General features: G+C 38.2%; 1 protein-coding gene and 1 pseudogene across 3 annotated transcripts in view; both read left to right on the forward strand.

Moving 5' to 3' along the window:
• The window catches only part of CYP4X1 (cytochrome P450 family 4 subfamily X member 1), a 41,894-nt gene extending 25,626 nt beyond the window's left edge, over positions 1-16,268 (forward strand). The window contains exons 9-13 of one of the 3 annotated variants that reach the window (XM_039885391.1): positions 1,170-1,303; positions 6,285-6,349; positions 13,892-13,974; positions 14,796-14,910; positions 15,668-16,265. In XM_039885391.1, the coding sequence (XP_039741325.1) occupies positions 1,170-1,303; positions 6,285-6,349; positions 13,892-13,974; positions 14,796-14,910; positions 15,668-15,688 (418 nt within the window). In that variant the 3' untranslated portion in view covers positions 15,689-16,265. Of the gene's footprint in view, positions 1-1,169; positions 1,304-6,284; positions 6,350-13,891; positions 13,975-14,795 lie in introns of all 3 variants that reach the window. The other 2 variants (XM_039885399.1, XM_039885384.1) reach the window with 2 other exon arrangements.
• On the forward strand, positions 10,198-10,316 carry LOC120581586 (uncharacterized; annotated as a pseudogene).
• Positions 16,269-17,464: the final 1,196 nt, after the last annotated feature.

A 17,464-nucleotide genomic window follows, 5' to 3' on the forward strand; every position in this document is an offset into this window, starting at 1 on the left:
TGCAATCATCTTATTGAACCAACCTGACTAAGTAAGATGCAAATAAAAAACTTTATTCATCTGCCAACACTTCAAACTTGCTGTGTGGGGCAGATTCTTTTAATCTCCAGGGTGAAATCTTGAATGAATCTCATACAATGCCTGTCCATTTAAATCACAAGAGCAGTCTCTTTTAAATAATTAAGCTGTCTAATTCAGTGTGATATTAAAAACTTCAAATTTTTATCCACTTGGAGCATCTCCCTTTTTCTTAGCTCAGTACTTCTTTGGTCTGAAAGCCAGTGGTAGGTAAGGGGCTTGTGGTTGGCTTCTTCTTACTGACAGCTCCTCCCCTACCCTGCTGTTTCTGACCTTCCAGAAATGGTCCCAGGAAGGAGAGAGGATAAGGAGAAAGCAGCTGATACTATTGTGATCCAGACCCCTGAGCTTGGTGGATATTCAGTGCTTCCTTTTACTCTCACTGGGTACATCTGTGGGTTTCTTGGAGATTCTCTCCCTGGGGTTTTGCAATGGTGATTCATGAGGCAAGGGAATTCTTGTCCTTAGAGTTCCATTCAAGCTGGTTCCAGAGCTCTCCCTCTTTCTGGTTTATTGGCCCACAGGACATATGAGAGCATTCCTGCTTTGGCCCTTTGGCCCTGCCTCTCTGTCTGTTCTGATTCACAGCCTTTCTTATCAGTCCTATGCTCTCCGAACTCCAGGGAGCATATGTTAGGTCACTCAAGTGATCCTCTTGAAGCCCCTTTAGCTTAAAGTGAGAGGGAGAGGGTGAGCACCCTTCTCCATTCTCCACAGCATTCCCACGATTCTCTTGAAAGGATTTTTTTTTCCCTCTCAAAACTCTTAAGCCTCCTCTCTTTAATCATAAGCTATTCCTTATCTTTTCTTGATTTATATTATGAGCTAACGGTTGCAAGATTGGTTTTCAGTTATCTCCTTAGCAAATCCTTTACTTTAGCACCTTACTTTATAATAAGGATTTGGGCACCTGTTTGGTTCCTCTTGCTCTGGGACCTCAACTGATCCTGAGGCAGCAAGAGTCTCATTTTAATATTCTCTTACATAAACCAACTGGGAAAATAGCTTTAACCAGAAGATGATATTTACCAGGAATTTACAAAGTGGACATGAAGTCTGAATTCCCTTTCCTCCCTCCTTTGTCCTTGCAGGGACCAGCTGGGTGAGATGTCATACACCACAATGTGTATCAAGGAGTCTCTCCGATTGATCCCTACAGCCTTATCCATTTCCAGAGAACTCAGCAAGCCCATTACCTTCCCAGATGGACACTCCTTGCCTGCAGGTTTTTGCATTCTTTTCCTAAGCAGTTGCTAGAGACTATGGGATCCTGGGGACCCTAGTAAAAAGGCAAGTGGACTTCTCAACTCTTGGAGAAGTCAAAAGACAATTCTTAGAGCAGCTGGCTTAAGATTGGGCACCTATTAAGTAAGAGCTCAGTGAGTAATGCCTTGATCAGATGTGGATTCCAGAGACTTTTCCAAAGGCACATAGCCATTTGCAGCAAAGCTATCCCTACAATCTGTGTCACCAGAATCCAAATCCAGGGTTTCTTCCATTGTGGGACATTATATCTAAGATAATCCTTGTTTGGCTGAGTGTGAAACCCAGATGAGACTTCATGGGAGATGAGCACCATTACCTTTATATAGAAGACCCAAGGAAAGTCTTCAGTTTCATCATCACAATAATATTGCCCCAATAAGGGTGCACTTAAGAGTTTACATGGAGCCTTCAAATATATTATCTCATTTTTCCCCTTGGAACATGATCTTAGCAGACGTTTATATAGCGCTTTGCAGTTTACAAAGCACTTTCAAATACTTTTGGTTTAGCCAAAAACCCACTTGGGGGACCCCGGTGTGCAATGAGCAGAGCCAGAACTCGTGCAGAGATCCCAGTGCTCTTCAGAACAACAGGGGCTTCTGAGCAGGGCAAATGGGAGGCAGGGATCACGTGTGATACCCTTCACTTATCTGCTTCAGCATTCTATTAAGTCTTGCCCTTGGAAACAAGCCAGCAGGATTGCTAATAACAAATGTCAGGAATGTGTCACTTACTGTGACTTTGTTGACAGAATAAGAATTAATTTACCAGCATTATTTCTGGTAACCAAATTCCAAAATTCTCTCTCTTGTCTTTTTTTTTTTAATCCCAAAACTGCATGGCTATTTGCCAAAATTTCTCACCCTCTGTATATATAAAATGCACCAACAGAAACCTGTCATTGGATTTGCACTATGGAATTATGGTTCTGTTTTTTATGTACCCTGTCTTTAGTGGATACTTGATAGTCCACTAATAGATATACGGTAGTTCCCCCTTATCCACAGTTTTGCTTCCTGTGGTTTCAGTTGCCTTCACTCATCTGGGGTCCAAAACCCTTATTTTACTTAATAATGGCCCCAAAGCACAAGAGTAGTCATGCTGGCAATTTGGATATGCCAACAAGAAGCTGTAAATGCTTTCATAAAGAGAAAAGGTGGAAGTTCTCAACTTAATAAAGAAAGAGAAAAAAATCATTTGCTGAGTTTGCTAAGATCTGTGGTAAGAATAAATCTTCTATTCGTAAAATTGTGAAAAAGGAAAAAGAAATTTGTGCTAGTTTTGCTGTCTCACTTCAAACTGCAAAAGTTATGAGTGTGTGATAAGTGCTTACTTAAGATGGAAAAAAGGCATTAAATGTGTGGGTAGAAGACATAAACAGAAAATATATTCCAATTGACAGCAATTGCACCAGTGCTGTACCAGAAAGCGTGGAGCTTATATGAAGATTTCAGTAAGAGATCCCCTGAAATGAGTGCCACCAAAGCATAGGGATGGTTACACAGATTCAGGAATAGGTTTGGCATTTTAGCATCTCATGTCAGTATGAGAAGTGTGAGTACAATACAATAAGATATTTTGAGAAACTACATTCATATAACTTTTTTTTACCTTTTAAAAAATTTTTTTAAAGTATACAATACATTGGTTAGACATCTATATAGTTCATTAAACGATCCCCCCAATTGCTCCCTCCCTCCCCTGACCCTCCACCTAGCCAACATATTAATGCTAACTGCATTCCCTATGCCGTGCTCCCCATCCCCATGACCATCCATCATCTACTAATTTGTACTTCTTTAACCCTTCACCCATTCTCCCAGCCCCACCAAAGGCCCCAACCCTCTGTCTGACACCAAATTGTCCACTACATTTCTGAGTCTGTTTTTGATTAGTTTGTTCTTTTTATTCCTTAGATTCCACATATAATTGAAATCATATAGTGTTTATCTTTCTCTGTCTGACTTCAATACCTTCTGGGTCCATCAAAGCAATATCTTTTCCCATCCCCTTCCTTTTCATATGTAGGGGTCTTATTTTCTTATCCTTTCAGCCACTCTATCTTTTGGTCAGAGCACTTAATTCTTTTCTATTTAAGGTACTTATTGATAGGAATGTAATTGTTACCATTCTTTATTCCTGCTTTTGGTACATGTTTTTTCTTCTTAAAGAAGTCCCTCCAACATTTCCTGCAATACTGGCTTGGTGGCGATAAATTCCTTAAGCTTATTTTCGTCTGGGAAGCTCTTTATCCGTCCTTCAACTCTAAATGATAGCTTTGCTGGATAAGTTATTCCTGGGTCTTCCTGTCAAATATTTTTTGCCAAGCCCTTCTGTCCTGCATAGTTTCTTTTGAGAAATCAGCTGCAAGTCTTATGGGTGTTCCCTTATTTGGAATTATTTGTTTTCCTTTTGCTGCTTTTAATATACTTTCTTTGTATTTAACCTTTGGCATTTTATTTATGATGTGTCTTGGTGTGGGCCTCTTTGGATCCTTGATTTTTGGAATTCTCTGAGTTTCCTGGGGTTGTATGTCTATTTCCTTCACTAGGTTAGGGAAGTTTTCCATCATTTCTTCAAACAGCTGTTCAACATCTTGATTTTCTTCAGTTATGCCAATCAGATGAATATTTGGAGCTTTGACAGTGTCTCATATCCTCCTTAAACTATTTTTATAGTCCTGGCATCTTTTTTCTTGCCATTCTGATTGAGCGTCCTTGGCTTTCCTGTTCTCTAGATAGGGCATTTGATCCTCTTCTTTATTCCCTTTGTTTATTCCTTTGTTTATTCCATTTAATATACTTCTCATCTCAAATAATGTGTTTTTCATTTCTGACTGGTTCCCTTTTATAATTTCCATTTCCATTTTTATGTTTTTCATCTCTTTGTTGAAGTTCTCACTGAATTTATCTATACTTCCCAGAAGTTCACTGAGCATCTTTATAACCAGTGTTTTGAATTCTGCATCTGTTAGATTATTTGACTCCATTATATCTGGATCTCTGTTCTCTTCTCTCATATGGTTTCTGCTTCTTTGTGTTCCCATTTTGCTGCCTTTCCATGTCTGTTTCTATATACTAAGCAAAGCTCCTAAGTCTCCTGGTCTTATTAGTGCGGATTTGTGAAGTAGATGTCCAGTGGCACAGTCCTAAGAGGGGTTCAGCTGCAGGCCAAACTTAACCCAAGCCTCTACACCTCCTGTTAAGACTCAGCAAGCAATCCACAGATGCTGTGCTTATAGTTGCCTCAAAAGTCCACACCAGAAACTGAGGCCAGCTGCCTCCTCCAGTGTGAGTCCCAGCAAGGAGCACCTGACTCACTGAGGATATAGCTCGATGTGGCTTTGATGGGGCCATGAGCTGGGAGAGGTGCAGTTTCAGGGAATCCTCTGGGAGGAGCGACCTCTGTTTTCCAGTTTGATGGCGTCTGGGCATTGGGAGCAGGGAGGGCTGAACAAGGAACAATAGATACCACCGGCACTTCTGTACAGAGCGAGTCTTGCCTCAGCCCTCACTCCGACAATGGCTCCTTGTAAGTCCCTGGTGCCCCCTGCGTGCAGCCGAATCAGCACTGGTGCTCAGAGTGAGTAGGCCATCACTGCAAAAATCTACTCGTGGACACGGCCCCTTTAAGAGGCGTCTGCCACTACCGCAGCCTCCGTCTCACTCAGTTGCTCGAGACCGGGTAGCCCTATGTCCTCTTGCCAACCTACCTTCTGCCGTTGCAGGGTGCATTCTTGGACTTTTCCCTAGTTGTATGGCTTATTCATTTAGATCCCAGGCGATTTTTCCTTGCTGCTGCTCCTTGTTTCCATCACAACTTTGATTTGGTCACCAGAGGGATGAACAGAGCCTCTATCTATGCCATTGTTTTTCTCTTCTCATATAACTTTTACTACAGTATATTTTAATTATAATTTTTCTATTTTATTAAATAGAACAATTAGTTGTTGTTAATCTCATACTGTGCCTAACTTGCAAATTAAACTTTATAATATGGATGTATGTATAAGAAAAAACATAGAGTATATATACAGTTTGGTACTATCTGTGGTTTCAGGGTTCCACTGAGACTCTCCCATGGATAAGGGGGGACTACTGTATAAGTAAGTTCCAGAGGTAGCAGAAAGCATAAGCATGAGTTATCATTTTGACATGATACCAATAGCTCTTTAAAATAGGATCATACAACAACAACTACATTCTTGTCAATAAATACCTCAAATGAAAAAGAATTAAGAGCTCCAACTAAAAGATAGAGTGGCTGAAAGGATAAGAAAACAAGACCCCTACATATGAAAAGGAAGGGGATGGGAAAAGATATTGCTTTGATGGACCCAGAAGGTATTAAAGTCAGACAGAGAAAGATAAATACTATATGATTTCAATTATATGTGGAATCTAAGGAATAAAAAGAACAAACCAATCAAAAACAGACTCAGAAATATAGTGGACAATTTGGTGTCAGACAGAGGATTGGGGCCTTTGGCGGGGCTGGGAGAATGGGTGAAGGGTTAAAGAAGTACAAATTAGTAGATGATGGATGGTCATGGGGATGGGGAGCACGGCATAGGGAATGCAGTTAGCATTAATATGTTGGCTAGGTGGAGGGTCAGGGGAGGGAGGGAGCAATTGGGGGGATCGTTTTATGAACTGTATAGATGTCTAACCAATGTACTGTATACTTGAAACTAATTAAAATAAAATTTTCTGAAAAGATTGAATCATATATTAAATAGATCATTCCTTTGTAAACTAAGGTGCCATCAAACCTCACCCTCCCATGAGTCCTTCACTGCAAGCATCAGCTACAGCACACAGAACTCTGCCAGGAGCAAGCTCTTTCCCTTCTGGAAGAAAAGTCCTACTGAAGATTGGTATAGCAGTAGCCCACTGTTTGCTCTTTTTACTATAATCTCTTTTATTTCCTTCCTTTCTCAGGAATAACGGTGGTTCTCAGTATATGGGGTCTTCACCACAACCCTGCCATCTGGGAAAACCCAAAGGTATGATTTTCTTACACATAAATACTTCAAAGAACTAATGCTGTGCAATTCACTTTTTGTTAGCTGTACATGGAAGTGGCAAACAATACACCAAACAAAAATAAACATAAAAATAAAAAAATGTAAAACTTTTCCACAAAAAGAAAACTGTCCTTTCCCCCAATTTCTACTTTATCTTTGCTTTGAATGAACAAATTAGCATAATGCCACACAATCTGCACTAAATTGCTACAGCGACTTACCAAGAGAGAATCCGTAAAGGCAAAAAGATGTGTAGCATACCTGAGTTCCTTGAGTCAATGTTCTCAAAACCCTAAACATACGTACAAGATTTTTGGATACATGGCGGAGTGAGAGATCTCTCCCCTTGAAACAACAATAAACTAAACAACTAAAACTCAACAAAAAACACCCAAACTGCACACCAGCACATCGGTGCGTGGGATCTGCGCATAAGAGCTACCACAGGTCAGAACCCCAGGTGTCGGGTGGTGGACTGGGAAAAATAAAGAAGCTGCCTCCCACAGCCACTGGAGCTCCCTGCAGAAGGAGAGGAAGAGGAGAAGGAGCAGCGAGTTCCCTGGACAGCTCTGCCTGGGAAAGTTGTGAGCTCCCTGTGGCCAGCTGGTGGCAGGGTCCAGTTATCAAGGCAGAAAGCAGAGAAGCAGCCAGCAGAGAAACAACAGTTAATTTTTACCGGCCATGTTGCAAAACTGAGGCTGAGCTGCAGCCCCCAACCCCCAACCCAGAGGGCCCCTCCCTCCATAGCCTCCAAGACAGAACACCGCGGAGCCCCAGGGGAATCTGAGCAAACACTATCAAAACTGTTGCTAACACTGACAGAGACTGAAACTGAGAGTAGTGAGCATGATTAAATATCTCTCAGAAAATAAAAAGGCATTTTTAAAGCTTTATATAAAGCAGGGATCCAAGAGGCTTAGACGCCACCTACTGGAAACCAAAAGAAAAGCACCTTCTTTGCAACAGGCTAAAGAGAGACCGTTGTATAATAAATCTTTCTGGAAAAAAAAGCAGAAAAATTTCCATTAATGCTCAGGCAGAGAAATAGTCCACTAAACACCATGATCAACCAAGGTGACAAGGCATCTCAGAAAGAAAAAGAAAAATCTCCAGAAAATAAGCTTACGGACATAGAAACGTGCTACTTAAATGACAGAGAATTCAGGATAATGCTTCTGAAAAAACTCAGTGAGTTCTGAAACGAGTCATATCAACAATTTCAGGAATCGTAAAAACAACTTGAGGAGCAGAGCAAGGAGATCGAAACCCTCAAAAAGAACAGAATAGATCTTCTGGAGATAAAAAAAAAAAAACATACTACAAGAGCTGAAAAATGAAATAGCAAGCTTGGGAAATAGAGTCGACCAAATGGAGGAAGGATCAGTGATAATGAAGAAAGAAATCTAGAAATAAATCAGAAGGAAGAAGAGAGAAACCGAAGAATGAAAAATAATGAAAGAGAAACTCAAGCACTAGCTGATACCACTAGGAGAGGAAACATAAGAATAATGGGCATTATTAAAGGCAAGGAAAAGAAACAGGAATTAGAAAGCATTTTCAGACAAATAGTTGATGAGAATTTCCCAAATCTAAGGAATGAGCTGGAGCTTGGAATTCAAGAAGTCAGCAGAACACCCAATTATCTCATCCCAAAAAGGCCTTCACCAAGACACATTGTATTAAAATTATCAAAAATCAATGACAAAGATAGAATTCTCAGGGCAGCCAAGGAGAAGAAAACAGTAACTTATAAAGGTAAACCCATTAGATTATCCTTGGACTTCTCAGCACAGACCTCACAAGCCAGAAATAAATGGAATCAAATATTTAAACTATTAAGTGAAGGGAACTACCAGCCTAGAATAATGTATCCAGCTAAGCTCTCCTTTAGATAGGAAGATGAAATTAAGACTTTTCCAGACATACAAAAACTGAAGGAATTCTCCACTACAAGGCCTGCACTACAGGAAATACTGAAAGAGATCGGTTCACCTAAAACAAAATGACCAAAAAAAAAAACCAAAAAAACCCCATAATTAGGAGTAAAATGACTATCAGGCAAATAGAAGCAGAGGAGTGCAACCTTCCTAAGAACAGGACATTATAAGCTTAAATAATAAGAGAATTATTATAACAAGATAGTAATGAATATTCAGCATACACAGGGACAAACTGAGATAAAAATGACTGAAAAGGGGGGATTCTAAGATCCATATTCACGAAAAGGAATGGAGATAAGGCATGTGCAGAAGAAAATGGACAACTGTATATACATACATATATATATATACACACACATATATATGTGCATATATATATACACACATACACACACATATATATGTGCATATATATATACTCACACACACACACACACATATATATGTGCATATATGTGTGTGTGTGTGTGTGTGTGTGTGTGTGTGTGTGTATATAAACTATCCTTTACATATTCGTAATGGTAACCACACACCAAAGATTCAGAACTGAAGTATGTAACATAAAACAAGAAGAACCAGAGGCAAAACCCACAAAATTCAATCAAAATAAAACAGAAACACAAGGACAAAGAAGCAAAAGATAAAATGGCTGTAAGAAGACCTCCTATTTCAATAATCACCTTTAATGTAAATGGACTGAACTCACTAATAAAAAGGCACAGAGTTGCAGATTGGATCAAAAAACAAAACCCAACCATATGCTGCCTCCAGGAGACACATCCCAGCTCTAAAGACAAATATAGACTCAAAGTGAAAGGGTGGAAAAAGATATTTCAAGCAAATGGCATTCAGAGAAAAGTGGGAGTAGCAGTACTAATATCAGACAAAATAGACTTCAAAATAAAAAAGGTAAAGAAAGACACTGAGGGACACTTCATAATGATAAAGGGAATCATGCACCAAGAAGACATAACACTTATTAATATCTATGCTCCCAATCAGGGAGCCCCAAAATATGTAAAGTAGTTACTAACAGAACTAAAGGGAGAAACAGACCAAAACACTATCATAGTAGGGGACCTAAATATTCACTGTTGGATATGGACAGATCATCCAAACAGAAAATCTATAAGGAAATAACATCCTTAAACAACATATTAGACCAACTGGACATAATTGACATTTACAGAGCCTTCCATCCCAAAACAACTGCTTATACATTCTTTTCTAGTGCACCTGGAACATCCTCAAGAATCGACCACATACTGGGACACAGAGATAGCCTCAACAAATATAAAAGGGTTGAAATCATACCAACCATATTCTCTGATCATAATGCTTTGAAACTAGAGATCAACTGCAGAAAGAAATCAGGAAGAACCACAAATACATGGAGATTAAACAACATGTTACAGAAGAATAACTGGGTCAGAGAAAAAATAAAAAGAGAGATCAAGAGATATATAGAAACAAATGACAATGATAGTACAACATATCAAAACTTTTGGGGCATGGCAAAAGCAATCGTAAGAGGAAAATTCATATCATTACAGGCCTATGTCCAAAAACAAGAATAAGCCCAAATAAACAACCTAACGCTTCATCTTATAAAAATAGAAAAGGAAGAACAAATGAAGCCTAAAGTCAGCAGAAGGAAAGAAATCATCAAAATTAGAGCAGAAATAAATGAAATTGAAAACAAAAGAACAATAGAAAAATAAATGCAACAAAGAGTTGGTTCTTTGAGAAGGTTAATAAAATTGACAAACCCCTGGCTAGACTCACTCAAGAAAAAAGAGAAAGGACACAAATAAATAGGGATGAAAGAGGGAAAGTTACGACAGTCACTGTAGAAATACAAAGGATCATACAAGAATACTATGAATAGTCTATGACCATGCCACCCTGAACAAGCCCGATCCCATCTGATCTTGGAAGCTAAGCAGGATCGGGCCTGATTAATACTTGGATGGGAGACCACCTAGGAAGACCAGGTGCTGTAGGCGTAAAAAATAAAAAATAAGGGATTGTAAGTTGACAAGGTCCTTGCAATCTGTGAGGTCAACCAAAGGTTGCCATGCCTAAAAAATAAAAAAATAATAAAAAATGTACTATGAAAAAGTATTTAACACCAGATTTAATAACCTAGAAGGAATGGACCAGTACTTAGAAAAATACAACCTTCCTAGACTGAATCAAGAAGAACTAGAAAATCTAAATAGACCGATCAGCAGTATGGAAATTAAAACAATCATGAAAAACCTAGCAAAAAGTAAAAGTCCAGGACCAGAAGGCTTCACCAGTGAATTCTACCTAACATTCAAAGATTTAATACCTATTCTCCTCAAACCCTTCCAAAAAGTCAAAGAGGAGGCAATACTTCCCAACTCATTTTATGAGGCCGATATTACTCCGATACCAAAACCTGGTAAGGATAACACAAAAAAAGAAAACTACAGACCAATATCTTTCATTAACACAGATGCAGAAATCCTAAATAAGATACTAGTGAACCAAATACAGCAACATATTAAAGAGATTATACACCACGATCAACTGGGCTTTGTCCCAGGGGCACAGGGATGGTTCAACATACACGAATCAATGAATGTGACACACCACATAAACAAATTAAAAAATAAGAATCATATGATCATATCAATAGATGCAGAAAAAGCCTTCCACAGATACAGCATCCATTTATGATCAAAACACTTAACAAAATCAGTAACAATGAAAGTACCTTAACATAATAAAGGCCATCTATGACAAACCCTCAGCCAACATTATACTTGATGGTGAAAAAATAAAAACCTTCTCTTTAAGATTAGGAACAAGGCAAGGCTGTCCACTATTGCCACTGTTATTCAATATAACATTGGAGGTTCTAGAAAGTGCAATTAGAGAAAAGAGAAAGATATAAAAGGCATCCAAATAGGAAATGAAGAATTTAAACTGTCACTATTTGCGGATGACATGATTCTCTATATAGAAAACCCTAAAGAAGCCACAAGAACACTACTAGAAACAATAAGCAAATACAGTAAAATCTCTAGATACAAAAATCCATAGCATTCTTATACTCTAATAACAAAGTGTCAGAAAAAGAAGTAGAAAAAATCATTTCTTTTGCAATTTCAACAAAAAGAATAAAATACCTAGGAATAAATTGAACGAAACAAGTGAAGGACTTATATAATAAAAACTATAAGACCCTATTAAAAGAAATCAAAGAAGATACAAAGAAATGGAAAGAGATTCTGTGTTCTTGGATTGGAAGAATCAACATAGTTAAAATGACCTTATGGCCTAAAGCATTATACACATTTAATACAATCCCTATCAAAATCTCATTGGCATTTTTTAAAGAAATAGAACAAAAAATCATCAGATTTGTATGGAAACACAAAAGACCCCAAATTGCCAAAGCCAACGTGAGAAAAAAAAGAACAAGACTGGAGGCATCACTCTGCCCCACTTCAAATTATATTACAAAGTGACAGTAATCAAAATGGCATGGTATTGGCAGCAAAACAGACACACAGACCAGTGGAACAGAATCGAGAGTCCAGAAGTAACTCATATTTACATGGGCAAATAATTTTCGACCAAAAAAGCCAAAAACATACAGTAGAGAAAAGAAAGCCCCTTCAATAAATGATGATGGGAAAACTGGAAAGCCACCCGCAAAAGAATGAAACTAGACTGTTGTCTATCACCGCACACCAAAATTAACTCAAAATGGATTAAGGACCTGAATATAAGACCTGAAACAATAAAATGCATAGAAGAAAACATAAGAACTAAACCCAAGGACCTTGGGCTTAAAGAGGATTTTATGAATTTGACCTCAAAGGCAAGGGAAGTAAAAGCTAAAATAAATGAATGAGACTACGTCAAACTAAAAAGCTTCTGCTAAGCAAAAGCAATCATCAACAAGATAAAGAGAGAACCATCTGAATGGGAAAATAGATTTGCAAGCAACACCTCCGATAAGTGCCTAATATCCAAAGTATACAAAGAACTCATACGACTCAATAACAAAAAAAAAACAAACGATCCAATCAAAAAATGGGCAGAGGACCTGAACAGACACTTCTCCCTACAGGACATACAAATGGCCAACAAATATATGAAAAGATGCTCAACATCACTAGCTATTAGGGAAATGCAAATCAAAACCACAATGAGATACCATTTCACATCTGTTAGAATAGCTATAATCAACAGGACAAGTAATAACAAATGTTGGAGAGGATGTGGAGAAAATGGAACCCTTATATATTGCTGATGGGACTGCAAATTGGTACAGCCACTATATAAAACAGTATGGAGTTTCCTCAAAAAACTAGGAATTGATCTACCATATGATCCAGCAATTCCTCCACTGGGTATTTACCCCAAAGATTTTAAATCCCATATCCAAAAAGATATTTGCACACCGATGTTCATAGCAGCATTATTCACGGTGGCCAGGACATGGAAGCAACCAAAGTGTCCTACAATAGATGGTTGGCTAAAGAAGCTGTGGTACATATATACAATGAAATATTACTCAGCCATAAGAAGAGATGAAATACTGCCATTTGTGACAACATGGATGGACCTCTAGATAATCATGCTAAGTGAAATAAGCCAGACAGAAAAAGTAGAAAATCACATGATATCACTTATATGTGGGATGTAAACCTAAAAGCAACAAATGAGCAGGACAAACAAACAGAGACTCATGGACATGGACCATAGACTAGTGTTTAACAGAGGGTAGGGGATGGGGGAGGAGTGGGGAGGTAGATGGGATAAAGGGAGTGAACTATAGGGGGTAGGGGGAAGGTGAAGTGGGTAAAGGGGATCAAATATATGGTAGCTGAAGGAAACTGGATTTTGAGTGGTAAACACACAATAGAATATACAGATGTCAAATTAAAATATACACCTGAAAATTAGGTAATTGTATTAACCAATGGTACCCCAATAAACTTAATTTTAAAAATTCAAAAATAAATTTAAAAAAATAAACATGTGTACAAACACTTCCTTTTACATAAATTGCTAAGGTGTATGATCTGTTACATGTAATGGGAATTTGTACTATATGTCTCAGGAAGCACTGATTATGTAATCATTTTGCCTTGACTTCTAAGTAAATGCACTTTTACCTCCAAAGTGAAAATAATACCACTGGTCATAGTATTTCTGCTTTCCCCTTAGTCTGGGTAGTCCACTGGTCTATTGAGAGACCAGACGAGGTCTCAGGACTAGAGCTGCACTGTCCAGGGCAGTAACCATCAGCCACAAGTGGCTGCTGTGCACTTGAAATGTAGCTAGTCAGAATTGAGATGTGCTGGAAATATAAAATACACACTGGGTTTTGAAGATGTAGTACCAAAAAATGTGAAATATTTTCTTAATAATTATTTACATTGAGTAGATGTTGGAATAATAATATTTTCTATTAATTTCTTTTATTAAAAATCATTTCATCTTTTTAAAATGTGACTACTAGGACATTTAAAATTACATATGTGGCCCACAGTATATTTCTATTGATCAGTGCTAAGCAGTAGCCCTCTCATTTCAGGTCTTTGACCCCTTGAGGTTCTCTCAAGAGAATGCTAATCAGAGACACTCCCACTCCTTCTTACCATTCTCAGCTGGACCAAGGTGAGGACAACTTGAACTTGTTGAAAATACACAAAAATGTTTACTCAGGGACAGTTTTTTTCCTTTAGCATCTCAGCTCCATAAATTCTTTCAGGGAACCCTATCTTCTCACCTGACCCTGAGGTAGATCTTGCTGTCTATTCAAGCCTCTGAGAGGGCCAGTTAGTTTCACAAGAGACAACGCCCTTCTTTATCACATCCTATATAGCTGTGCCTCAGAATGCCATCCCATGATCCAAGCTGTTGCTCATAGGCTCAATGCTGTCCACCCCCAATGCAGGTGGGCTGCATTGATTTTCCTCTAAAAATAGAAAAAATTCTTTTTTTTTAAATTTCAGCTTTATTGAGGTATTAAATTGTAAGATCTTTAAAGTGTACGTTGTGATGATTTGCTATACATATACATCGTGAAATGATTCCTCCCTATCTAGTTAATTAACACATCCTTCACCTCACATATTTATCTTTGTGTGTATGTGTGTGAAAGAGAAATTCAAGTTCTACTTTCTTAGCAAATTACAATTATACAATACAGGTTAGCAACTATAGTCACCATGTTTTACATCATATCCTCCCAGGAGAAACAATTTTATGAGCAACTCCAAGTGCCACCTTGTTTAGGGAGGGCATAAGGCTGGGGCCTTCCAGCTCACATTCTTGCAGGGAACAATGTAAATACAAAGTACAAAATTTTGTATGACATTGAGAATGAAACTGTTGCTTTGCTGTGAACGTCAGACTTGTTATTCTAGTATCTTATTAAAGAGTCAGAAGAAACACCATTTCTTCAAGTATTTTTTATTTTCTCTTGGTGTCTGCAGGAACTGCATCGGGCAGCACTTTGCCATGATTAAGTTAAAGGTGACCATCGCTTTGATTTTGCTTCGCTTCAGGTTGACTCCAGACCCCACCAGGCCTCTTTCCCTCTTGCCCCAGGTTATCCTCAAACCCAAGAATGGGGTCCACTTATACCTGAAAAAGCTTTCCTAATATTAGAGCCCGTGGTACAACGATTATATATTTTTTGTTTTTAAAGTTAAATTACAACTAATAGTCCAAGAAAATGAAGAGGAATCAAAGCATGGTGGGAGGATTAGGAGTACATGGGATGGGGGTCTCTGTAGAACTGCATATTATTCAAAAACATTTCTAGGGGACCTAGATCTGTGTCACCTCGACCTGTTTCAGTATGACTTTGGGAGATTTTCAGATCTTTTCTCTTTGATTTTGGCTACTATTAACGCTATATACCAAGAAGTTTGCTAGGTGATTTCCATATATGTCCTGTTGTTTTTGACAATGCTTTTCAGAATTACACAGCAGTAGGTGAATGTATTCTCAGTAGAAAAGATTTCTAATGCTAGGAAAGCATGCAGAGTAAAAGGTAAAAATCTCATTTCATGTAGCACAGCCCTCCCTGCCCTGACCAATCATACTGCTTTTCCTAAAAGCAAAGTAGTTTGGTGTGCATTCTTTCAGACTTTTTCGTGTATGTTTCATATGTATATATGTATGTATTTGTTCTTAGCAAATTACAATTATACAACACAGTGTTATCAACTATAGTCGCCATATGTTACATCGTATCCTCATAGCAGAAACAATTCTGTGAGCAACTCCACATATCCATATGGATGTGGATCATTTCCATATTGTTCTAGCTTTTTTCACTTATAAAAATACATCTCGACAGTCCACAACTGACCACCATTGAGCAGATCAGATTCACTCCTCGCTGCCTTGCTCCACTTCCTCTGCAACCATGTCTGACACACCCGATATGGCTGAGATTGAGAAATTTGATAAGTCGCAAGAAAAGAACCCACGACCATCAAAAGAAATGACTGAACAGGAGAAGCATGCAAGCGAATCGTGATGAGGCACGCTCCGCCAATATGCACTGTACATTCCACAAGCATTGCCTTCTTATTTTACTTCTTTTAAATGTTTAACTTTGTAGGATGCAAAGAGGTTGGATCAGGTTTAAATGATTGTGCTGCCCCTTTTTCACATCCAAGAACTACTGACAACGAAGGCCGCACCTGCCTCTCCCACCTGCCTGTCTGGTTGGCAGAGAAGGAAAAGAACTTCTTGGGGAAGGCAGAAGCTGGTGGGATAACACTGAAATCTGGAGTGAAAAACCAAGCTGGTCCAAGGTGTCCTGCAGGCTGTAAAATGCAGTTTAATGCAGTTAAATCAGAGTGCCAATTTTTTCGTTCAAATGATTTTAATCATTGGAATGTACATTTTTTTAAATAGTCAAATAAAAAGTTTTAAAACCTTAAAAAAAAAATTCTCATTCCTAATCATGGCTTCATGACATTCTGTAATATGAGTGTACTATAATTTATTTAACTATTTTCCTGTTATTGGATATTTATTTATAATTTTAAAAACGTGCTTATTGGCCATTTGTGTTTATCTTTATTTTGTTCTCTATGATTTTTACATCATCTATGTTTCTTTTTCTATGTAGTTGTCTTTTTCTTATTGATTCATAGAAGTTCTTTATATTATGGATAACAATCCTTGATTGTAACTTTATAATTTTCCCCATTCTCTCACTTTTTAAAAATAATATTTATGGTGTTGGTTACCATATGAAACTTCTAAGTTTTTGTGAAGTAAAATATATTAACTTTTCTTTATGGTTTCTGGGCTTTGAGTCTTGGCTAAGAAGGCCTTCCTTTGGAATGTTGTCAAGATATTTTACATATTTTCCTGGTGCTAATAACTCTTGTGAAGCCTTAATGACAATTTCTTAATGATTTTCAGATTCATCATCATTTGATGTTTAAGTGCCTACTTAATGTCAGATTTTTTGATAAGCATTAGCGTCAGTGGATTAGTAGACATGGAGCTGGTATTCTGAAGTGGAAGATAAAATTGTACTAAGTGTCATGAAGGAAATGACTGGACTGAGCTAGATAGTAATCAAGGAGAACTTACTTTAAATTGGGCTGTCTAGAAAATCCTCTTTAAGAAGGTAACATATAAGCTGAGACCTAAATGATGGTAATGGAACCTACCCCTGCCTTTTCTCATGGGCCTCCTAGCAGCAATATCAAGGCACTTTGAATGAGCAGGGGTGAAACTGTGTGTCACCATTACACAACTAAGAGGGAGAAATTGACTGGGAAGCTGGGGATCAATGGCAAATTCATTTCGCACGTCATATAGGAGGTGCCTGGTGAACTTCAACAGAACAGAGACCCAGGAGGCAGTGGAACCCCACCCACAAGAAAGACCTGGACTGGAGAAGGTGTTACCAGGTTACTTAATGATGCCACTGTCAATGTTGCTGTGAATACTTCAAACAAATACCTTTATGACCTTGTTTGAATATGTTGTAAAATAAATCTCGAAGTAGGATTTCCAAATTCAAAGTTATGAGGGCCATTGCCTGAATCTTCGATATAAGAATATGAAATTACAGGTTAGACTTCTTTGTGCTCCAAAGGCAGATCAAACTTATCCCCCTCCTCTCAAC

The sequence above is a fragment of the Pteropus medius genome, unplaced genomic scaffold (assembly GCF_902729225.1).
Source record: "Pteropus medius unplaced genomic scaffold, Ma_sr-lr_union100, whole genome shotgun sequence".
Lineage (NCBI taxonomy): Eukaryota > Metazoa > Chordata > Mammalia > Chiroptera > Pteropodidae > Pteropus > Pteropus medius.